This window comes from Microcebus murinus, chromosome 12 (genome assembly GCF_040939455.1).
Source record: "Microcebus murinus isolate Inina chromosome 12, M.murinus_Inina_mat1.0, whole genome shotgun sequence".
In the NCBI taxonomy this organism is placed as follows: Eukaryota; Metazoa; Chordata; class Mammalia; order Primates; family Cheirogaleidae; genus Microcebus; species Microcebus murinus.
The window spans coordinates 13,165,089-13,189,475 of record NC_134115.1 but is presented as its reverse complement, the minus strand read 5'-3'; the positions used below and the strand labels follow the sequence as shown (position 1 = coordinate 13,189,475).

General features: G+C 43.9%; 1 protein-coding gene and 2 pseudogenes across 1 annotated transcript in view; 2 read left to right on the top strand and 1 right to left on the bottom strand.

Annotated features, from left to right (window-relative positions):
* The window catches only part of HSD17B3 (hydroxysteroid 17-beta dehydrogenase 3), a 57,945-nt gene extending 56,639 nt beyond the window's left edge, over window positions 1-1,306 (top strand). The window contains exon 11 of the mRNA XM_012787228.3: window positions 847-1,306. Within this exon, the coding sequence (XP_012642682.2) occupies window positions 847-957 (111 nt within the window). The 3' untranslated portion in view covers window positions 958-1,306. The remainder of the gene's footprint in view (window positions 1-846) is intronic.
* An 897-nt stretch (window positions 1,307-2,203) lies between these two features.
* Window positions 2,204-3,922, top strand: LOC105883781 (sorting nexin-9 pseudogene; annotated as a pseudogene).
* Window positions 3,923-11,916: 7,994 nt separating this feature from the next.
* On the bottom strand, window positions 11,917-17,271 carry LOC142874239 (SUMO-conjugating enzyme UBC9 pseudogene; annotated as a pseudogene).
* Between the last annotated feature and the right edge of the window lie 7,116 nt (window positions 17,272-24,387).

Here is a 24,387-nt window from a genome sequence, read left to right as displayed (position 1 = left end):
CCTATCTCTTCTCTCTTCCTCTCTCCTCTTTCTCTCTCTCCCTTTCTCTCCCCTCTCTCCTTCTCTTTCTTTTTCATGGATGCTAGAAGGATTCATGATCAATGCCCTAAAGTCTCCCAAAGCATTCCTTTAGCTCTTGGGACTCACAAAGACTCTACCAAGAGATATTGAACTTTCTCACATTATTACTTGCTATTTTCACTGTAGAACCTCAACAACATGCAGAATTGCCTTAACAATGTGCAGAATCACCAACTTAACTCACACTATAAAGTGGACATGCAAAAAGAATATAAGATCTTTATTTTCTTGGGTGGGCATGGTGACTCACGCCTGTAATCCTAGCACTCTGGAGGCAGGAGGGTTGTTTGAGCTTGAGTTTGAGACCAGCCTGGGCAAAAGTGAGACCCCATCTCTATTAAAAAAATAGAAAAAAAATTAGCTGGGCATGGTGGCACCTGCCTGTAGTCCCAGCTACTCTGAAGGCTGAGGCAGGAGGATCTCTTGAGCCCAGAAGTTGGAGGTTACAGTGAGCTATGAGGATACCACTGCAGTCTACCTGGGGCAACAGAGCAAGACTCTGTCTCAAAAAAAGAATTTCCTTACAGCTGATGCTATGAGGGTGTCAAAGGAGTTTAAAGGTTTGATGTCTGAGAAAACCTCATGTGTTGAGAGTGTCATAAGATCCTTAAACTTCAGCAGTTACTTAAAAGATTTTGAGACAATCATTTCAGTAGTCAGAAAAAGCTATTTTCAAAGACCATGAATATGAACTGAGGTGCTTGAGTTGCAGACCCTCCATGCTCTTCTTTCCTCCCAGACACTCTCGTTTTCTGTCTGTTGAAGGCGGGCTTTCTGAGCCTGATCCCCGCCTGGGTCTTCTACAGCGGCGCCTTCCAAAGGCTGCTCCTGACATGCTACACGGATTACCTGAAGCGGAACGCCAAGGCCAGGTAGCCGTGGTCTAGGGCCCCTCGTGGAATCCAGCGTGGTTCTTCTTCCCCAGTTCCACATGGCTGAAGAGGGCCGGAGGAGCAGACCAGCACCCTTCAGCCGGAGGGGGATGGTGCCACAGAGACTTAGCATACACATTTTTTGCCATTTTACTTGAATCTGGAGGTGTTTGGGAAAGCTGTGCTGTAAAACCATGTGTTGTGTCATGGGGTTTTAGGGTTTGGTGTGTGAGGAGATGAAGGTGTCTATGAGTAAAATTGGAAGAATTTCTATCGTGGGCTTATTATGTAACCGTGGTGAGATGAAACTTCTGATTCTTGGAATATTGAGAACAATTATACCTACTAAGCTACTTTTGTTGTGTTGTTGTTGTTTTGAAACAGGGTCTCGCTCTGTCGCCCAGGCTGGAATGCAGTGGCATCATCATGGCTCACTGCAACCTCCCACTACTAGGCTCAAGCTATCTTGCGCCTCCCCCTCTGAATAGCAGGGATTATAGGTGCGCGTCACCACGCTTGGCTAATTTTTCTATTTTTTGTAGAGATGGGGATCTTACTATTGCCCAGGCTGGTCTCAAACTCCTAGCTTCAAACAATTCTTCCACCTCAGCCTCTCAAAGTGCTGGGAAGACAGGCGTGAGCCACCACACCCAGCCTAGTAAACTACTTTTATAGCTGTGTTTGTAAAAGTCGAAACTTGAAAGAATATCCGAGGTTGCTAGATTTCTTTCAAGATTTCTGTAGTCCTGGAGGGCTCACTGGTTCTCAAACTGGGTTCCTCGGAGGCACTGGGCAGCAGGTACAGCAGGCCCATTTCTGGTCTCACATCCCCCCCCCCATTTCAATGAATGCAGCACCAGCTTTATGTATGTCATTTATATTTGGGGTTCTAATAAGACTATAAAAACAAACCCATGCAAGGATATGTTATTAAAAATAGTTTAAAAACCGAGTGGCTCTCTGCACCACTGAACGTTATCCCTGGAGTGCCAGTCCTGACCCTGGTGCCACTAGGGCAGTGGTCAGTGATCCAAGGGCGAGGTAGGGGGAGGGGGCAGGTGGCCGCTGCAGCCAGGGGCGGCCAGGGGTCGTGGAGGCTGGACTGTGCCCAAGGGCCGGGGCGCCACGCCTCGGGAAATGAGAGACTGGGCAGGCAGGGCCCCGAGCAGCCGCGGACTTTCAGGAACTGTGGAAGATGGCGGCTGGAGTCGCCCTTATCCTCGCCCTCCTGGCTCTGGGACCCACCCGCTATGGCCACCAAGGCTAGCTTTATGTATGATTTTGCTGCCTAACCTGGAAATAATGAACTGACGGTTAATGAAGAAGTCATCACAATTATAAATGCGGACGTTGGTGGAGGGTGGCTGGAAGGAAGAAACAGCAAAGGAGAAGGAGGGCTTGTTCCCACAGACTATGTGGAAATTTACCCAATGATAGAAAAGATCCGTTTTCTTGTGGAAACTCAGTGGCTCATCAAGCCTTCCTTAAATCCCTGTCAGTAAGTGCAGCTCAAGCCAATGCGTCAGCTGCCCATAGCAATAATCAGGTGGGCTGTGGCGATGGCCCTGCTCAGCCTGGAACACCTCCCAATCTGGGAACTGGGAGAGCCCAGGTGGTTAGGGGGCCATGCCAGAGGGGGCTGGCACCCAAAAAACACTCCCAACGACTGGGACACTGCCTTTGGCCACCCAGAGACCTACCAAGGCCCAGCAACTGGTGATGCTGATGACTGGGATGAAGTCTGGGATGACCCTTAGTCCTCCTCTCGTTACTTTAAGGATTCAGAATCAGCTGAAGCAGGAGACGGTCAGCAAGGAACAGTCGAGTTGGTGCATCTTCCATGAAGCTACCACTTAACAACTTTCCTGGATTTGCAAAACCTGGAACGGAACAGTACTTGTTGGTCAAACAACTAGCAAAACCCAAAGAAAAAATTTCCCGTTATTGTTGGAGATTATGGCCCAGTGTGGATTTATCCTAACTCTGCATTTCACTGTGTGGTGGCTGATCCCAGGAAAGGCTCCAAAGTGTGTGGTCTGAAGAGCTAACACCTGCTAATACGAGTCCATATATAAACCACAGGTAATGACTTTGGTTATAGGAGCATCTCCTGGTTAAGTTTGGATCAGCCATTCCAATCCTTTCTCTCCTGTGACAAACAAGTCACAGGCTGCTTTGAAGAGGAATTCATCAAAATGCACATGGAGAGACTTCAGGCCTGGGTGACCAGAATGTGTCAGCATCTCGTCATCTCAGAAAGGGAGGTTTTCCAGCAGTTCCTGAATTTCCGAGATGAGAAGGAGTGGAAAACTGGAAAGAGAAAGGCTGAGAAAGATGAGCTGGCAGGAGGTCTGATATTTTCCACCATGGAGCCAGAGGCACCTGACTTGGACCTAATAGAAACAGGGCGGAAGAGCCATGCTGTGGGGAAGTTCCCCAAGGCCATGGGTGATGGCCTGAAGGTGCTGCTGACTGTGGGACAGGAGCACTGGAAGTGGCGTGCAGGGCCATTTCCCAAGGAATATCAGAAGGTAGGAAAGGCCTTACAGAGTTCAGCGAAAGTGTTTAGTTCTAGTGACTATCAAGATGAAACAGATCTCAGTGATGCAGTAACAGAAGCAGGAAGACTTAGGAAGAAATTGCCAGTCTCTTGGCAGAACAGCTAAAGAAAGATCTCCATTTCCCAATGGAATGTAATCGTGAGTGTACAGGTTTTCTTGGCTGCTTCCCTGATATCATTGGCATCCACAAGGGAGCAATAGAAAAAGTGAAAGAAAGTGATAAACTAGTTGCAACTAGCAAAATCATCCCACAAGACAAACAGAACATGGTGGAACTAGTCAGCACCATGTCTTACGCATCGCAAGCTGAGATGAATGACTTCCGCAGTAATCTATGATTATAACAGCATCATTGCCTGTACTTGGAGCAGCAAGTGCACTTTTACCAAACAATTACAGAAAAGCTGAGGCAGCCCCTCAGCTGATTTCTGGTTATGCAGAACAGAATAAAACACAATATGAAGAAAATTCCAAAGTGCTTCTTTCTGACTTGGCAATGCAATTCAAAATGGATTTCCCCCCCTCTGTTATCACAAAGGAAAAAAAATAAAAAGGAAATAAAGAAAACCAAAAAGAAGAGTTGCAAAAAGACTGCATTTATTTTATTAACCAGCCTAAAGTCATCCCTTACTAGGGATTGTCTTCTTTTGTTCTTTTCCATACCCATTATTTCCATTATTTAAATGGAAATTGTCTCTATTTTTGGGAAGTACTTAAAGTTATCAGAATTTTGAATGGAAAATTAGGGGTTTTCTCCCACTGATACATAGAACCTTAATTTATATAAGTCACCTACAATCTTCACATTCTCACCCAAGGTCAGATAATTAATTACTAATTGCTTTCTCAAAAATAGGAAATATGTCAGAATAAAATATATGTATATACATGTTTGTATATTTTTATACCTCTTTTCAGACCTCCGGGGTCCCTGTCCATTTAGGGAGATCTGCATACCTTCCATTAACACAGTTATGACTCAAGTGCTTACATTTCAGGAGGGAAGAAGCAGGGGGCTCTTGGGGCTGCTCGTGCCCTCATGGTGTGTGGCAGGTGGGCTGTCACATGTCCTGTCAGGGGATGTAGCTTGACAGATGCTCAGGTCAACCTGCCCACCTACTGCCCTTGGGGTCATTTCTGATGTGTTGCTTTCACATGAGGACCAATGCTTTCTCTTCATACCTCCTTCCTAATCTTGGTTAAGGCATGTTTTATGCCAGAAAGTATAAGTCAGAAAAATTTGGGGGCTTTTAAAAAAATTCTATGTCCTTGCTCCCAGGGATGAGTAGCTGTTCCGGTATCTGTGTGCAGGAGTGCTTTAGGGCTGTGGTCCCCGACCCCCAGTATGTGGCCCGTTAGGGACTGGGCTGCAGAGCTCTGCACCCCACAACCTTCTGTGAAAAAATTGTCTTCCATGAAACTTAGGAACTGGGGGGCTGCACAGCAGAAGGTGAGCGGTTGGAGATCCAGGGAAGCTTAGTCTGTACTTACAGCTGCTCTCTATTGCTCCCATCACCACCTGAGCTCTGCCCCCCTGCCCGTGGAAAAATGGCCTTTCATGAAACCGGTCCCTGATGCCATAAAGGTTGGAAATCGGTACTCTAGGGGAAGGAGCACCCTCTGCGGCCCAGCACCTTTCCCCTCTGTATTCCTCAGCTGTTCATCAGACTTAAGAGAAGAGCTTGTCCTGCATGGCACTTGCCTGACTGGGATTGTAGGCTAGCAGCCCAGTGGTGTTGTCAGAGAAGATAAAAAGCAGTTTGGCACCTCTGCTCCCATCCCCCAATGGAAAGTTCAGGGACAGAGAAGGGTGATAGCCTGAACAGTGTGCAGAATCCCTGGGCTCTTACGCTGAAGAGAAAGTACAGACTGATGCTTTTCCTATGTCTAAACTTCAGACAGAATTTTTCTAAGCACAGCACTTCAGTTAATGTCATAAAGCAAAACAGGATCTTGACATACTGTCAGCTTTAAATCTGAACACTCACTCAGACACACTGTCTCACTCCTGTGGATGAGGATTTCCTTCTTCCACAGTGGCCTAACCACATTATTGCCTACTGCTTTCATTTTTCTGACCTAATAATTATATTACAGAAAATGGAAAGTCTGGGAAGCATAAATAAAATGAAACTAAAAAATGAGTAGATGAGGAAATCAAATGAACATGAATATGGGAACGTCTTATTCTTCAATATCATGGGTTTTTGTTAATGTTTTATAAGTAATTTCCCCCACTTGATTTTTATTTTGTAAAATCCCATAGAGCAGTGTTTATGATACAGCCATTTAATATATGCACAAATTGTAAAGAATATGTATAAATGTTTTACACAAATGTAAGGGCATATAGAAGTCAACATATAGATAGCTTTAAAAAATTGTACAGTAAATTATCAAAGCACTTTTTCAAAACAAAACAAACAAAAACCCATTGCTGTAATGCAGGAGCTGATAACTATAGAAATGAGGTTTTTATAGGCCTTCAACTCTTGGGGTGCTGCAGACACATGGGGTGGTGTGTCCAGCTAGTCCTAGAATCATTTGAAGGATTGCTTACTTACATGTCTGGTGATCGAGGGGGTTGTTGGCTCACACTCCAGCTGGGGCTGCCACAGGGAACACCTGTTCATGGCTTCTCTAAGTGGCTGCTTGGTCTTCCTTGAAGCATGGTGGCTGGGTTCCAAGAATGAGCATACCAAAGAAAATTAGGTAGAAGCTGTACTGTCTTGTATGACTTAACCCTGGAAGTCACAGAGCATCATGCCATTCAGTGGGAGGGATGCCAAACCTACCTCTTGTATCAAATGAAATGGTCAATATCGTCATGCCTGTCTTTGGAAAATACAGCGTGCCGCACTAATTAATCAATTAATCATAGTATGTGTGTTCGTCCTAGCATCAATCAATTATGAATTACTTGGCCTTTTAGCTAGTGCTGGAGGAACTTATAAAAGTATAGACAGTTTGTTTCTAAAAACCTTTATATCAAACCCTGGTAAATTTGCCTTGGAGGAAGAACTTCCACATTTAGCAGCTTAGGGGAGAAAGGAACGCACTTCAGTTTATACAGCCTGAGATGGATTTTTAGAGATAAATTTTATTTGTATGATACTAGGTTTTTTTCTAATATATTAATCCTCAGTTGATTTGAATGGTTATCCAATAAGCTTCTTGAAGGTCTTTAAAGTAAGTGAGAATTTCTTCACAGTAAAGGCTCACAGATGTTGGCTGGACTGACTTATGAAATGAGGGCAGAAAAGCTCTGTATTTGAAGATCTTTGTCCCCATCCCCACTAGTATTAGAAAACGGCTGTCATATGTTGAACAGTAATCACAGTCAGGGACTATGTCAAGCCTCATAATGACTTGAGAAGTAGGTACTATTATTATAGCCTTCATTTTGCAGATGAGGAAACCGAGGCACAGAAGAGTTAACTAACGTGTGCAGTTTCACCTGACCAGTGAGGGGCAGTGCTGGGGTTTGAACTTGAGTCATCTCTTGCCCACATCCTTAGGCTAAAACACAACAGAAGAGCCCTGCAGTCTGGGCTAAGTTTATTTAATTGAAATTAAGGTTGAGGGGTGAGCACTATACCTCCAACTCTGTATTTTTCACTTTCCCATATCGTAGAGACAAGGGGAAGAATCAGGCTTCTGCGGCCAGGCCCGCGCGTCTGAATGTCAACGCTGACCACTTTCCAATGCACCATCCTCTGGGAGTCATTCAGGAACAGGGAGACCTGCCAACTCTCGCTGACCTTTTGTTTCTGCTGAGGCGCACTGGGCTCTTGTTTCTTGCCTGATTCTCTTTATCTTTGGAGGGCTTGGGAGCCAGGGGATGGAGCAGCATCAGAAGCCCACTGTTTGGACAGATGCATTCCCTGTGCGTTCTTCCAGCCTCCCATCTGTGCTGCTATCCAGGATGCCAAAGGCTGAAGAGGCCCTTGGACAACACTGGGAGCAGGGAAATGAGGTGATTATGGGCTGCTGCTCAGAGAAGCATCAGCAGCTGTTGCTGGGGCGGTTCCCTGGGGTTTCGTCCTTGCCTTGCTCTTGTGGATGGGAACCAGAGTGTCCCACTTCAAAGGCTCCTTCAGCCAGTCCTTGCCAGAGAAAGCTGAGGACGCACGCCCCAGGGCCAGCATGATTTCAGTCAGATTCGTCTGCTTCTGATGCCAAAAAAAGATGATTGTCCTCACTGTGGCTTATCCACTGTGCTCGGCTCAGCTGGGCCTGACTCATCTGAGAGAGGTGTTGGGTCTTTCCTGCCTAATCCCATAGAAATTTTAGAACAGAAGCCAATTTGGGAAAGAAATGCCTCAGATGTTTTTAAGCTGCCCGTGTGTGTGTGTCTGTTTGTCTGTCTGTGTCTGTCTGTCTGAGGGGTGAGGTTGTTAAGAAAGAAAAGGAGGCCACAGAAGGAGAGGAGCTGTTTCAGTTTCACAGGCTCCGACAAGATGACTGATAATGGGCCAAGCCACTTGGCCTCTTTGGGCTCCAGTGACCCCATCACCCAAATTAGATCTTACTACATGATCTATCCTTTTCTACTTAGCTCTTATAGTCTGTAAGTCTCAAGTAAGTTGTGGAAATAAACTGTTTTTTTTAATCTTCAAAAAAAAAATTTTCCTGATTAGATACACAGTGTAGGAAATATAAAAACTATAGAAAAAAGAGAAGAAAATATAAATCATCAGTTCTCCTATCACCCAGAATTAACCATTCTTCATTGATTGTGGATTTCCTTTGATGACTTTTTCCCACGTTATTTAATTAGGTTCTTTGTAAGAAATTTAGAATAACAATTGGTGAGGATAAGCTCCACTTGTCAGGGTAAACACAGACTGCAGGCAGCCCTGGAGCTGATGAGGAATAGCTTTGATTTTTTGGTAAAATTTGGGAGTCCACAGCTCTTGGATCAATCTTGTACTGCTCTGTCATCTCGTATTTCTCTTTTTCTGTGTCGAAGATCTCACCTTCCTGGTGTCTGGGCTTCCACGGCTGCTTTGGGAAGTAAGCATCAGTATGATGTTTTGGAAGCTTCACATTGCTGATATCAGTTTTTTTGGTGGCAATGACAGATTTCTGGTGTGTTCTTCACAGAGGAACTCGATTGAGGACCAGATGTCCAGTCCTAAGTAACAAGCCACTGTTCAGCTGCTTCAGGAAAACCGTCCTCTTGCCTTTGTGGCATCCAGGGAGGATGGTCAGGATGGTCCCAGGAAGGACGCCAGCTCGCAGTGCGCTCCCATGCCGACAGAGGGCTTTTGCCGCGGCTCAACAGCTTTCAAGGCGCATCTTCGGTAGGATAATATCTAGGCATTTTACGAAGTTTAACCACCTGAATATCACCATTCTTTTCACTACCAATGGTTTTGTAACAGTGGCAAGAACCTTTTCCTTTTGTTCTTTTCAATCTTGGATTTAGCGGCTGAGGACTTCCTCTTGTACATGACCTTTCTGGAATATCGGGAATGTCTGCTGATTCCTCTGACAAGGACAGGATTTCCCATGCAGCAGGGCTTCCCCTTCTGGGGCTCTTTAGCCTTGAGTTTGCCCCTTTCAGCCTTGCCATGAAGCCACTGCCTTCTTGGTTTCAGGTTTCTTCTCCTTAGTATCTGGCTTCTTAACTTTTCCACCTACCATCTTGCAAGATGGGACAGAGACTCCTTTTATAATTTTTTATGTGTGTGTGTTTGCATGTGAGTCTAAGTACAGGTTTTATATTCTGCCTCTTCCCTTAAGATTTTAATTACTATTCAAAAGATGATTTACAATGGTTGCTTAATACTTGTCCATATGACCGAACATGATTTATTTTACCATCCCTTTTTGCTTTGCATTTAGGTGTTTTCTGATTTTTAAAGTCTTATAAATAACTTGTAACAATATACATTTCTGTATGTGTATCTTTTTTGTTGGTGATGTTTCAACTGTTTTTTTATAATGGCTTTATTAATTCACATAGTATACAATTCATTCATTTAAAGTATACAATCCAATTGTTTTTAGTATATTCACAGAGTTGTGTAACCATCATCACAATCAACTTTAGAGAAATTTTAGAACATTTTCACCACCCCACATAGAAACACCATACCCGTTAGCAATCATTCCCCATGCCACCCCCCCCAACTTCACCCCCTAAGCAACCTAAGCAATCACAGACCTAAGCGACCACAAATGTCCTTTGTCTCTCTATTGACTTGCTTGCTCTGGACTTTTAACATGACTGGAATCATATATCATGTGGCTTCCTGTTTAATGACTTAACATTATGCTTTCAAGGTTCATTATTGTTATTATTTATTTTTGAATACTATCCTATCATATGAATATTTCAAATTTATTTGTTGGTTCATCAGTTAATGAGCATTTAGGTTGTTTCCAGTTTTGGGCTGTTGTGAGTAATGCTGCTCTGAACATTTGTGTACAAGTTTTGTTAGATATATGTTTTTATTTTTCTTGAGTGTATACCTAGGAGTGGAATTGCTGGGTCATCTTGTAACTCTATGTTTAACCTTTTGAGAAACTGTCGGACGGTTTTTCAAAGTGGCTGAACCATTTTATGTTATCATCAGCAGAATATGAGGGTTCCAATTTCTCTACATTCTTACTAGTACTTGTTATTTATATGCCTTTTTGATTATGGCTATACTTGTGGATGTGAAGTGGTATCTGGTTGTGGTTTTGATTTTCATTTCCCCGATGGCTAATGATTTTGAGCATTTTTCATGGACCTATTGGCTGTTTGTATATATTCTTTGGGGAAATATATACTTAGAGCCTTCACCTGTTTTTGTTTTGTTTTGTTTTGTTTTGCTTTGAGATGAGGTCTCACTATGTTGTCCAAGCTGATCTCAAACTCCTGGGCTCAAGAATCCTCCTACCTCAGCCTCCTGAGTAGCTGGGACTACAGGCTCCTTCAACCACTTTTAAATAAGGTTGTTTATCTTTTAATTTTTGATGTGTGTGCATCTTTACATTACTGATTATTTTCTCAGAGTAGAATTTCTGGATAAAAATGTCTCAACATTTTTAAACTTCCTTATTTTTATTACCAACTTGTTTCTAAAAAAAGTCGTATAAATTTATACCTCCATCTTTTGCAGTAGTTCTCAACTGGGGAGCAATTTTGTCCCCCAGGAGACATTTTGCAATGTCTGGAGACATTTTTTGGTTGTCACAACTCAAGGAAAGAGAATGCTACTGGCATCTGTCATTGGTAGAAGCCAGAGTTGCTTCCAAACATCCTGCAGTGGATGCAGAGCACAGCCCCTTCCCCCACCAACCCAGAATTATCTGGCCCAAAATGTCAGCAGTACTAATGTTGAGAAACTTTTATCTATAGTTTATGAGGGTGCCCATTTCAAGATTCCTTTGTTTTTATCCCTCCATTCTTGGTTTTAGAATTATTGTTAGATCCTGTCTGGTCAAATGATTAACCCTTTTGAATAGTCCCCTTTGAACCAGTATGTCTTCCATCGTTAACCACTTCAGCACGGTGCTCACCGGCCAGGAAACTTTGCCCACAGCTGGCACGCACAGTCCGCACGATAGTCTGTGCTGTGCATTGACGACGGATCCGTTTTGCTCTTGTGTGATGAGGAAAGCTTTAAAGCACTGAAAGCTTGTTTTACTTTACAGGAAGCTTTACTTGTAATGTAAATCAGAATAGGTACCATCTACATATATGTTTTCATTACATTATTTTACATGTTCACAATTTTATTTGGATAAATGAAAAATTAGAAAAGTCATATCATGGCTGTCAGCTAAAGTGAACGCTGGTACTGAAGTGGTTAAACACTGGAGCGTGATATATGCAATTCACTCCCACAAGTATTTGGGTTTTACTCTAAACAGTTTATTTACTCTAAACAGCAACACAGACAAAATGCCATATAAACACAAAGGAAGTGATGTGGAATAAGCTGGCTGGCTTTGGATCTGAGGCTCAAAAGCAACACAACCAGATTCTGAAGAGAGAACAAAGGCAGGAGGGGGGATTTTCTTTTCTATACAGCCCACCAGAAGCCAAGTGAGCTCTACCAGGTGAGAAGCATGCCTGCATCAGAGAAAAGGAAACTAGCTCCAGGGACTTACCCAAGTAGAAGAGTTGATCATTTTACAGCAGTTGAAATACTGACATCAATATTAAAATAAAAGCATGTTTTACATAATAATCAAAAATACAAAGACTGAAGGAAGAGACCCTGTATAAAAAACTGGGCAATTCAGCGAATTGAGAATTGTGTCCCAGCAGCGGCAATGGGAGATGGCACCCACCGAACCCTCTCCTAGGTGACTCGTAAGTGTATAAGCAACTTTAGATTTGCAAAAATGTTAAGTTCTTGCCAAACCAATCCCTTCCTTTTTGCGATGCCACAGGTCACTGCTTATGAGGGTGCAAACTTCTTAGCTTGTGCTAGTCTATTCTGTTTGGGCAGTAAATCGTGTGGGCCTCTGCTTGTGCTGGGTCTTGGGTATTTGGTTCATTTAGAAGTTTCTGTATTCCTGGTAAGATCTGTTTGATCGTGATGGCCGGCCGCCAGTCCTTGTCCTCCTCCAGGACGGACAGGCACACGGTGCCCAAAGGGTACACATTGGGATGAAATCAGGGTGGTTCAAATTTACGCTTTGGAGGTGAGGATGGGCAATCAACCTTGCAGAGCATCCGCAGCTGGAACAAACCTCCTTCCCACGGAATCCCCTTCTGTCCTGGAATGGCACATTCCCAGTTCATGAGGTTCACTGTGCCGTTGGGATTTTTTGTTGGGACAGCCACAAAACCAAAATGGTGGTCTTTCCTCCAAGCTTTTCTCTCCTGGCCCAATCTGCTGAGGACCATCCCTGATGTATTCAACGTTTCTCTGGCTCCCCCAGCAAGCACAGGGTACAGGTGGGAGTCTGAGCCAGGCAGTGGGCACTTCCCTGTGTCTCTCCCACAAGCATGTGTCAAAGCCTACTCTGTGTTACTTGTAAGTAGACCCAGAGTCGGATACAGAAAATCAACAGGACAGTAACTCCAGGTGTGTAATGAGAACAATTACTTACTACTACCTTCTATACTTAATATATGTTATAGACATGGGCATTTTCACTCACCACTGCACACGGCGAAGTAGGTATTGCATTAGTTAGGTTTAAGTTCAGTTGCAAACTTGTAATTGTGTAATAGAGACTCCCAGAGTGGCTTAGAAAAGGGAGACATTAATTTCTTTTTTGTATAAAAGTCCATACCTAGGTAGTCCAGGGCAGGAATGGCAGCTTTACTCCAGGAAGTTTTATGTCCCCAGGTCCCTCCTGCTTACCACTACCCTGTTCCTACAGTGTCCAAGATGGTGGCTCATCTCCAGCCATCACATCCATACTTAGGCTGCAAGATGGAAAAAGGAGGTGATAAAAGAGGAGCAAAGAGTGTATGCCTGCTTTGTTTTAAGGAAGATTCCTAGAAGCTGTCACATGATGCATTCTTTTTTTATTTCTCATAGGCAGAGCTTATGTTATACACTCACACCTACCCGCGAGGGGGGCTGGCATTTTGTGACACCATACACACATCTCAAGACTTCTGTGACTGGGGAAAAAGGCAACAAATATGGTGAGATAATTTTTGCCTGCCTTACAGGGACATGGGAAGCTGGGAAGGACAGGGAAGCTCAGGGACATTAAATTGTCTCGTTACAGAGATTAAAGATGGCAGACCTGAGATTGGACCCCATCTCTGTCTGATAACAAAATTCATGTTCATTTGTTTTTCTGCGTCCATCTCACCTTTCCCCTAATGTTTTAATGAGCTACCAATACATGAATCACTTATGAAACAGGGCAGGTGTTTCTTAAGTGTTAGAATATGTGGCACAGAGGAGTAGTCCCCTGTCCTAGCTATGGTTTTAAAAGATTACCCACACTGACCCCATGCCAGAGCTCAGGGGAGAGCACGTGGGAATCTGTGCAGCAGGGAGTTTGGTCCATTCATCGAAGAGGTTGCCTAAAGCTGGGGATCATAGGCAATAACACATTCCTTAAACATTTTAACTTTAAAAATTGTTGTAGAAAATTCCAACCTACACAAAGTAATCAGTAATCAGAATAGTATAATGTATCCTGTGTACCCAACACTCAGTTTCAACAATTATTGACAGTCTGCCATTCTTGTTTTATCTATAACTCCATCTTCTGTCCATTGCCCACTGGAGCTTTTAAATTCCATTTGCTTCAGCTAAGATTTACATACATTAAAATACAGAATCTTAACTGTACAGTTTTGACAAATGGACACAGAAGTGTGATCCACAACCTTATCAAGATAGTGAACATTTCCATTACCACAGAAAGTTTCCAGAGTTCTCCCACTATAGATTAGTTTTGCCTATCCTAGAATTTCATATAAATGAAAACATACAGTTTGGGCTCTTTTGCATCTGGCTTCTTTTACGCAGCATCGTGTCTGTGAGATTCATCCATGTTGTTGAATTTGTTCCTTTTTATTGTTGAGTGTTATTTCATGTAGGAATATATCACAATTTGTTTATCCATTCTCCTCGACATTTGGTGTTCCAGTTTGGGGTTTCCTGAATAGTGTTGCTATGAACATTTTTTCCTAAGTATTTTTGTGGACATATGTTTTCATTTCTCTTAGGTTTATGCCCGGGAGTAGATTTACTGGGTCAAAGGGTTGGTGTATTAAACACTTTATTTTAACTTAAAACATATAAAAGTATATTCCTTTGCCAATCTTTTGATGTAGGGCCAAGTCCTTTCCTTTAAATATGGGTCCACTGATTGGAATTGCAGCTTGTCTTTCTTACATAAATCATAGTCATCTAAGGCATCAACTATAATATGTAGTTTTGATTACTTTAAAGTGGAATGAGAACTTAACAACATTTGAAAGCAATCTGAATGTAGAATCCTTTTGGATTTTCAAAATCCTTCAACAATCCTTTATAGATATCTTGTTCACACCTACTTCTGCAATAGTAACTTCCTTTTTTTTTTTTTTACTTTTTTTTACTTTTTATAAATGCTTTTAAAATGGTCTTATCACCATACCATTTGAACCTTCAGTGAGGCAAGATAACCTTTTATGGTATGCATATATTTTTCAAAATCCAAGAAGTCAGCATAGAAAAATGTAATTCTTATCTTTTTTTTACAATACTAACTTTTATTGATTTGTCTTTGTTGAAAGCGCTCATCCTAGTTTTCACAATAATAATAACTCTTTCTTTTCATGCCAAAACTTCATTTGTTTATATATCTTTAATACAATTATGTAATTATAATAATAAATAAAATGACATTGAAAGGTTTTGGAACAACACAATGCCTATTCATAAGCACACAACTCAACTGGAAGGAAGACGGGAAAGGGTACATAACAGAGTGTCTTTATGCCTGGTATATGTTAGTAAGCATGCTCACTGATTTCCAGTCAATATATTTTGCAGAGGGAACAAACAGTGCCAGTTTGTTTGGTTACTATTGCTGGGTAGTAAATTACTCTCAAATGTAGCAGCTGAAAGCAAATATTTTATTAATATTACGCTCATGGATTCTCCAGGTTATGAATTTGGGCAAGGTATGGTGGAAAAGACTTATATCTGCTTCAAAATGTGTGGAGCATATGCTGGGATGGCTGGGTGACTGGGAGTGACAGTGGCTGGGGACTGGAATCATCATTTGGAGGTCTCTTTATTCACACATCTGGCAATTGATGCAAGCCATTGGCTGGGGCCTCAGCCGGGACTGTCAGTTGAAGCCTCTCCATGTGGCTTGGGCTTTCGCACAGCACAGACATCTTCTTATATGGCAACTCAGGGCTTCGACAGTGAGTGACCCTGTGAATTTGTAGAAATCACATTGTCTTTTTTGACCTTGTATAGAGCTACTTCTGTTGCTTATGAATAGAAGATACTGAATATCTTCTCATGAGCTTTTTTGCCATCCATATATCTTCTTTGATGAAATGTCTATTCAAGCATTTGCCCATTTTTAAATTGGATTTTTTGTTTTCTTAGTGCAGAGTTTAGCGAGTTCTGTATGTCTTCTGGATACAAAGACTCTGTCAGACACAATTTTGAAAAATATTTTCCAACCTGTGGCTTGTCTTTTCATCTTCATAACAGAGTTTTCTTTTCTTTTCTTCCCCCTCCTCATCCTCCTCCTCTTCGTCCTCCTCCAAGTCCTCTTCTTCCTCCTCCTCTCCTCCTCCTCTTCCTCCTCCTCCTCCTTCTTCTTCTCAGAGCAAACATTTTTAATTTTGATGAAGTCTAATTGATAAATATTTTCTTTTATGCATTATATCTTTGGTATCATATTCATAAATTCCCTGGCTAACCCTAGGTCACAAACACATTATCCTACGTTTTCCTCTAAATGTTTTATAGTTTTACATTTAGATCAATGGTCCATTTTTAGTTGCCTTTTTTATAATGTGTGAAGTTTAGGTTGAAGTTCATGTCCAATTGTTCAAACACTGTTGCAAAGACTATTTTCCATTAAGTTGCTATTGTATCTTTGTTAAAAAATCAGTTGGCCATTCTTGTAAGGGCTTGTTTCAGAAACTTCTGTTTGTTTCATTGATTTATGTGTCTATGAGTCTGTCAATACTGCATTATCTTCATTATTGTAGCTATAGTAAGTCTTAAAATAAGGCAATATAATTCCTCCAACTTTATTCTTTTTCAATATTGTTTTAGTGATTTAGTTACTTTGCCTTTCCATCTAAATTTTAGATTTAACTTGTCTATATCTACAAAGAATTTTGCTAGGATTTTGCTAGGAATTATGTTAAACCTGTGGATCAAATTGAGAATTGAAATTTTTACTATGTAGAATTTTAACAATCCATGAATATGGTATGCCTCTCCATTTATACTGGTTGTTTTTGATTTTTTGATACTGGTCTTCTTCAATTTCTTTTTGGAGTTTTGTAGTTTTTAGTATAGTGATCCTATACATGTTTTGTTAGATATAAACCTAAGTACCTTTCTTTCCTCTCTCCCTCCCTCCTGTCTCCCTTTTCCTTCCTTTTTTTCCCAGTTATAAACAATATTGTGTTTTTAATTTCAGTTTCCGATTTTTTATTGGCAGTTTATAGAAATACGATTGATTTTTGCATGCTGACCTTGTATCCTGTGACTTTGCTAAGTCTCTACTTAGTAGTTCTAAGAGGTTTTTTGCAGATTCCTTGGAATTTTTTACATAGATAATCATGTCATCTGGAAATAAGGACAATTTAATTTCTCCTTTTCCAATCTATATGCCTTTTATTTCTTTTTTTCTTGCATTATTTCACTGGCTAGGAATTCTAGTACTATGTTGAATATGAGTGATGAGAGCAGAAATCCCTGCCTTGTACCCAATCTTAGGAAAAAATCATTCAGTGTTTACCATTTAGTATAATGGTAGCTGTAGGTATATAATATCACTTTTAATGGCTGCATAATATTCTGGAGTATTTAGCCAAAGGCCCCATCAGGCATTTTGTTTGTTCTGTATTTTTTGCTATTATAAAAAATGTTTCAATAAATGTCCTTACAGAAAAACATTTATGCATATCATAATTGCACAGACCCCCAAATGTCCACACTCTGCATTTCTTCTTTTTACCATGGAGGAAGTGTCCCTGTTCTCATCCAAGGCCCATGGTCCTCTGGTTTCCATCTTATCTCACCTGTAATTCTCTCTTCACCTTTCTTCACCATCAGTTTCTCTCTCACCTTGGACCATTCTTGTTGGACCATACTAGTACTTGTTAGCATCCAAACAAGTACTAGTATGTACCATTAACAAAAATTCCTTTCTTGTCTCCACATCATCTTGCAGCTCTGCCTCCTCTCTTTTCACCTTCATGAAACTTCTTGAGTTTTTCTTTGTTACCGTTTGTACTTTCTTACTTCACATTCTTTCCTCAACTCACTCCAGTTAGCTTTTGCTCTCACCTCTCCACAGAGACTAGGCTTGTTGAGGTCAGCAATGATCCTTATGTTTCCAGTCCAGTGGTCACTTTTTTTAATTTTAGTTGTCACCCATTGACTCTTCTTCTTCTTCTTCTTTTTTTTTTTTTGAGACAGAGTCTTGCTTTGTTGCCCAGGCTAGAGTGAGTGCCATGGCGTCAGCCTAGCTCACAGCAACCTCAGACTCCTGGGCTCAAGCAATCCTCCTGCCTCAGCCTCCCAGGTAGCTGGGACTACTGACATGTGCCACCATGCCCAGCTGATTTTTTTCTCTATATAATAGTTGGCCAATTAGTTTCTTTCCATTTATAGTAGAGATGGGGTCTCGTTTTCGCTCAAGCTGGTTTCAAACTCCTGATCTTGAGCAATCTGCCTGCCTCAGCCTCCCAGAGTGCTAGGATTACAGGTGTGAGCCACCGCGCCCGGCCCCATCGACTCTTCTTGGAACACTTTCCTCATGTGGCTCCGTGACACCATACCCTAGTTTCCATGTACCGCACTGGTTGTTCCAGAACACATCTGCTAATTTATCCTCCCACCAGCCATGACATCAGGATTGTGTTAGCTTAGTAATATTAACTTGGAAGTTTTTTGTTTGTTTCTATCCTACAGAACAGTTTAAATAGCAGAGATATTTTCAATTCCTTGAGGGTTTGAAAGAACTTTCCTCTAAAACTACTTGAGCCAGCTTATTTTTTAAAGATGATTCTTAGTTAATGTGATCAGCTTATTCCGCAGCTATTGACTTTTGACATTTTTCTTTTACCCAATTCCTCCTTGATTTTTACATAGGGACTTAAAACAGGGACTACTGGCTTAGAGGGTTTTTTGTTTGTTTGTTTGTTTTGTTTTTTTACATTTAATTGGGCCTATTCTTTTCATTCCAATGTATTTCATTTTAGTTAGGACTGGAGAATGATGTTATGTAAGGGGAATGAGGAGGATTGCAATGTTCATCTGTGATCCTGTCCCACACAGACTGTGGGGTTAAGGAAAATAGAAGAAAGTTTAAAGCAACTCAGCCTTTTAGTGACAAAAACCTTCTTAATCACCAGACAATGTCAGCCCTGCATCCAAGGCCTAGTTTTAAAAATACTGAAGCTGGCCGGGTGTGGTGGCTCACGCCTGTAATCCTAGCACTCTGGGAGGCCGAATTGTTCGAGGTCAGGAGTTCGAAACCAGCCTGACCAAGAGCAAGACCCCGTCTCCACTATAAATAGAAATAAATTAATTGGTCAACTAATATATATAGGAAAAATTAGCTGGCCATGGTGACACATGCCTGTAGTCCCAGCTACTCAGGAGGCTGAGGCAGAAGGATTGCTTGAGCCCAGGAGTTTGAGGTTGCTGTGAGCTAGGCTGATGCCATGGCACTCACTCTAGCCTGGGCAACAAAGCGAGACTCTGTCTCAAATAAATAAATAAATAAATAAATAAATAAATAAATAAATAAATAAAATAAAAATATTGAAGCTGCAAACCTGTTTGGACAAGTAATGCACAACTGAACATCGCTTCTTCTTTTAAAAATATACAAATGTACAGGCACAAACACTCATTTGAGCCCAAATCATGATTCATACCATGGATGTTGAGTTTGTAAAGTTCTTGGAAAAATGGAACAACTGTGTGGGATCTATTCAAGAGGAAGAATTTTCCAGGACAGCTTTGCAGAGTCATTGTTGGGAGGGTTTCCTAATGTGGTCCTTTGAGGGGAAACTCCATAGACCTCTGCTGATACTTACCTTTCTGGAGGAGCTAGGGAAGAACTGGCCACTTACACTCACGACCAGCACATTGGCTGCTGTCTGCCATGGACTCCCTCACCTACTCTCACTCCCATTTGTCCACATTTGCTGCAGGCTGACAGGAAGGCCATGCTCTGCCAGTAGGCTAACCCTGGGGGCTTCCAGGGAACCTAAGCAACACTGGCCTGTGAGCAGAGGTGGGAGGACATGGGCCACTTTTGTTTCCAAGTTTCCACATGAGTTAATGCATATAAAGAGCTTAGGGCAATATCTGGCATTATTTAGCACTTGATAACAGTTGGCAGTTATTATTACTATTTAAATACTGACACCCAATTTCGTGAACTCTTCAATGGAAAACAACACAAAGCAAAGTTCCACAGGACTCTGGCCCTCCCTTTTAACCACAGGGGCTCTGCTCAGGCTTAGAGACAGGCCATTATCAACCCCATGGCCTTCCACTCTCCTTTTTCACTTGGCACACATTACAGACCTGTTTGCAAGGACCCTGGGACTCTGCTCTGCTTTGCCTGGACAATGAGCTCTCTGGAATCCTGCCTCAGCCAGGAGGTGCTGCAGGGAGCTGGAGCTCAGTCTCCCAGGAGATTGTTGGCCTGTTCCCCTCCACTGGCTGGAAGGCCTATGACTTCTCAAGGTCTCCAGGTGTTGGGCAGTTGGCTTTCCCAGATAACTTCTATAAACTGCTGGCACCCAATCCAGACGGGTGCCTAAGTGGTTTGTACATCCCTTCCCTGACCTGGTTACTCTTGAGCTTTCCCTATAACAGAGGTTGGGGGTTGGAGACCTTCCCCTGAAATGCAAATCTACATTAAGTCTCCCGGAGAGAGCCTGGGCCCTGGAGCTCACTTCTTGGGGAAAATGTGCACTTTCTTTTCTTGCTGATCTTTCCTATTGAGTTTCCTCAGTGGTATGGGCTGAATTGTGTCACCCCCAAATTTCATATGTTGCAGTCCTAACCTCCAGTACTTCAGAACGTGACTATATTTGGTGATAAGGTCTTTAAAGAGGTGATTATGTTAAAATGAGGCTGTTAGTGTGGGCCCTAATTGGATCTGGCTGGTGTCCTTAAAAGAAGAGGAAATTTGGATACCCAGAGGGACACCAGGAACACAGACACACACAGAGAAAAGACCGTGAAGACACAGTGAGAAGGTGGCCCTCTGCAAGCCAAGGAGAGAGGCCCCAAAGGAAACCTAACCTGCCTGCACCGTGATCTTGGACTTCCAGGCTCTAGAGCTGTGAGAAAATAAATGTCTGCTGTTTAAGTCACCCAGTCTGTGGTATTTTGTATGGCAGCCTGAGCTGACAGACACACCCAGTCACATCGATCCCTTGGCCCAACATATGGGATGTTGTGGAATTCGTTCCAAGCCTAGTGTCTAACTGGTAGGTGGTGTCCGGAACAGGCCTGATTTGCATGACCTGGACTCAAACTCTTGCCTCCTCCCACAGTAATAAAACAACACCACGAAGGCATATCACGAGACATTAATGGGTGATGTCAATATTGTGAAGGAAGGAGGAGGAGCTGAAAGAGAGGGAGCTGCCACACCAAGGGCATCTGTGCTTTAGGGCAGCCAGCCACAAGGTCTCATCATGTTAAATTTATAGATGAGAAAGCTGGAGCTCAGAGAACTGAAGCATACTGCTTGGGCTTTACCCTAAGAGTTAGAACACAGTTCCGAACCATCACAACATGGGGCTTGAACATGAAGATGTTTTACTGACCACCCCAAAGAAAGAACCTCTGCATACTGGGCAGTTTTCAGTAGCTAGGGGACATCTGTAGGATCCAGCCACTCCTCCCCCTGGTGGCCAATGGGTGTATTTTCAGCAAGACTATATCAATATGGCCAGGTCCCAAGATGAGGGAGGGGAGGAAGAATATTTTATTTCCTTCAAGACTTACGGTCACTGACCAATGTGTAGTGAGTGGTGGGAGGAGCGTTAGTCATTGGCTAAGGCATGAGTTGATTCCTAAAGAGGGAAAAGGACGTAACAGCTTAGAATTTCTACTTAAGAGTGTGTTAGGGACAGTCATCTGGGTGGGACTGGGGGCTAGATGTGCCATTTTACTTGGAGTTGGAAATGGCATTTCCAAACTGCCTCCTGGTGTCTCCATTGCTTTGTGTTCATTGTTGGGGTGCAGAGCAGTCGATAGTCCCTACACATGTTGAGAATGCCTGGATGTGGAGGACTGTGCTGGGTGTGAACTTGGGGCTGCTGCCCCCTCTCCTCTTTGGTCCACCCAAGCCATTGATTTCCAAACCCAACTGTGCCCTAGAATCATTGAGACAAGTTGAAAAATATAAATTTGGAGGCTTTGCTCCTGACCACCTGCCCCTTTCTCTCTCCAAGGGGTACAGCTCATGAATCTGAGTTTTATTTTTTTGTTTTGTTTTGTTTTGAGACAGAGTTTCACTCTTTTGACCCTGCTGGAGTGCAGTGGTGTCATCATAGCTCACTGCAACCTCAGACTTGCCACGATGCCGAGCTATTTTTTCTATTTTTTGTAGAGACAGGGTCTTGCTCTTGCTCAGATTGGTCTTGAACTCCGGACATCAAGTGACCCTCCTGCCTCGGCCTCCCAGAGTGCTAGGATTATAGGCATGAGCCACCACACCTGGCCTGTTGTTTGTGTGTGTGTGTGTGTGTGTGTGTGTGTTTTAAAGAGCTTCATTAAGCTAACGTTGACATATTGACACACAATAAGCTTGTACATATTTAAACTGAATACTTGGATAAGCTTTGAAACTATCACCACAGTTTATCATGACTACAATACTGATCACACCCTGCCCTCCCAAATTTCCTTGTGCCCTTTGTAATCTGTCCCTCCTACCCCATCCCAAATTCTGGTAACCACTGTTCTGCTTCTGTCACTATAGATTTATTTCCTAGAAACTTGTATTATAGACTCACACAGTAGGTACTCTTCTTAGTCTAGTTTCTTTTACTTAACATAATTATTTTGAGATTGGCCCATGTTGTTGTGTGCACCAATAGTTCATTTCTTTTTACTCTGAGTAGTACTCCATGGAATGGCTGTATCACAATTTATTTATCCATTCACCTGTTGGATGGATAATGGGCATTTGGGTTGTTTCCAGTTTGGGGCTATCACAAATGAAGGTGTTATGAGCATTTGTGGTTTAAGTATTTGTATGGACAGATGTTTTCATTTATCTTCAGTTAAATAGCTAGGAGTAGAATAGCTGGGACACATGATAGGTGTATGTTTAACTTTTTAGGAAACTGCCAAGCTGTTTTCCAAAGCGGTCATGGCATTTATATTCCCACCAACAGTGTCTGCGGACCTGGCCCCCAGCCCCAGCCTGACAACGCTGACCCTACTCCAGAGGCTTCATAATCTTGCTGATTTCTTCCTGTGAGCAAAAAAGTTATGGAAAGAATAGGATCTGGGAAGAATAGTTCTAGATGAATTAGAATCTTTTATGCAGGACGATAAAGCGGCCCAGCCTGGGTCAGGGGAGGCTGTTCGAGAAGCTCCAGCCTGTCTTCCCCGCTCTCTGCTGCGAGCGAGCGGATGCTTCGCTAGGGGGCGCTGGAGGGCGCGGCCGCGGCGCCCACCGCGGCCCGCGTTTCCCCGGCTCCCTGGCGACTGTCGCCCTCTGCCACCCGCAGAGTCTCTTTCCCACAGGCTCACACAACTTGGATGAGGTGCGACTGAGCCGCGTCTTGCAGGCACAAAGCTGTGCTTTCTGCTTCAGGCCCTGCTTGTGGCTCCTGAAGTTCAAGAGCAGTCCCGCAGCAGCTGCCCTGACGGACGCGGTTCTCAGAGCCGGCGGCCAGGCCGGGCGGCGCCACCTCCGCACCTTCCCGCGGGCGCTGTGGCCCCAAGCGCCTCTCCGTGCGGGCAGGGCAGGCCCCGCGGAGAGGCACGGGCACGTCTCGTGCAGAATAGCGCCGATGCTTGGTCGCCGGCGCGGCCGTCCGCAGGCTGGGCGGCGACCCGGCGGCCTGGCTGCAGAGGAGCAGCGGGGCCGGGGCGCGGGCACGGCCTTGGCGCGCTGGCCAGCCGCAGTGCTGGGGAGTGCGTGGATGGGAGCGGAGGCTGTGAGTTCGGGCACAGCCTCTACGAGCCGGAAGCCACACACTCAGCAGTGCCGTGGCGGGCAGAGCAGAGAGGACTGTGCCTCAGACGGGGAAGGCCGGAGGGAGGCGACGATGCGGGCTCTGAGCTGAGGGGCCCCTCAGGGCGAGGCCTGCGCGCAGATGAAGGGCGCGTTCCGTCCTTGGGTTTTCGCCAGTCCTCACTGCAGCGCTGGGGGGCTTCGTGGAGGTGGCATGGGGAGGTCTCTGCTTTTTACAACCAGGACATCCCGGGTGAGATCCCAGAGCTACACTGAGATGCACTGGAGAACATTAGAAGGGACAATGTTTTGGTTACAGTCCCAATCATTGTCTGGCTTTTCGTGCACACGTGTGCGTGTTTGTGCGTGTCTTTGTGTGGGCAGTGGGGAGAGATCACACACATCACCTCAGGTGATCCTCACAACACGGACTCTAATTACCCGCCTCCCCCACGCAGCCGAGAACAGAATTTCAGCAACTCGCCAGAGCCAGCCCTTAACTCCGCGTTTGGAATGTTCTCCTTCCTGCTCTCGGAGAGGCCAGATGCCCATAGACTAACCTTTAGCTGTAATTCAGGAAAGCGGTAATTACAGTTTAACTTCCACGTCCGTGAGGAGGCGGAGGCGGGGAGCGCGGCGCCCGGCGGGAAGGCAGGCCCTTGGCGGGCCGCGCGTCCCAGAGCCGCCGCGGGAGGGCAGTGTGTCTCCGCGCCCGCGCTCGCCTGCCGCGGAGGCCGGAAAACCCGCTGTCCAGCAAGGCCGCCGTCTGCAGCCAGTCCTCTTTCTCGCTGTGATCGCGGTGCATGGGACAGATTCGATTCACTGGCATGTCTTCCAGTAGTTTTTAAAAATCAGGGGGCTAGACACCCCCTACAATTAAAGCAGGAGAGAGAGGAGTTTCTCGCAGCTGTTTGAGGCGATGGCTCCTGTTGGCTCTCACTGGGCTAGCTCTTGTCCGTCTGTGTGGGGCCTCACGGAGGTGCCCAGCCCCAGTTCCTGCTTAAGGGCGGACCAGGCACAGACCTTGACTGGGCAGTGTT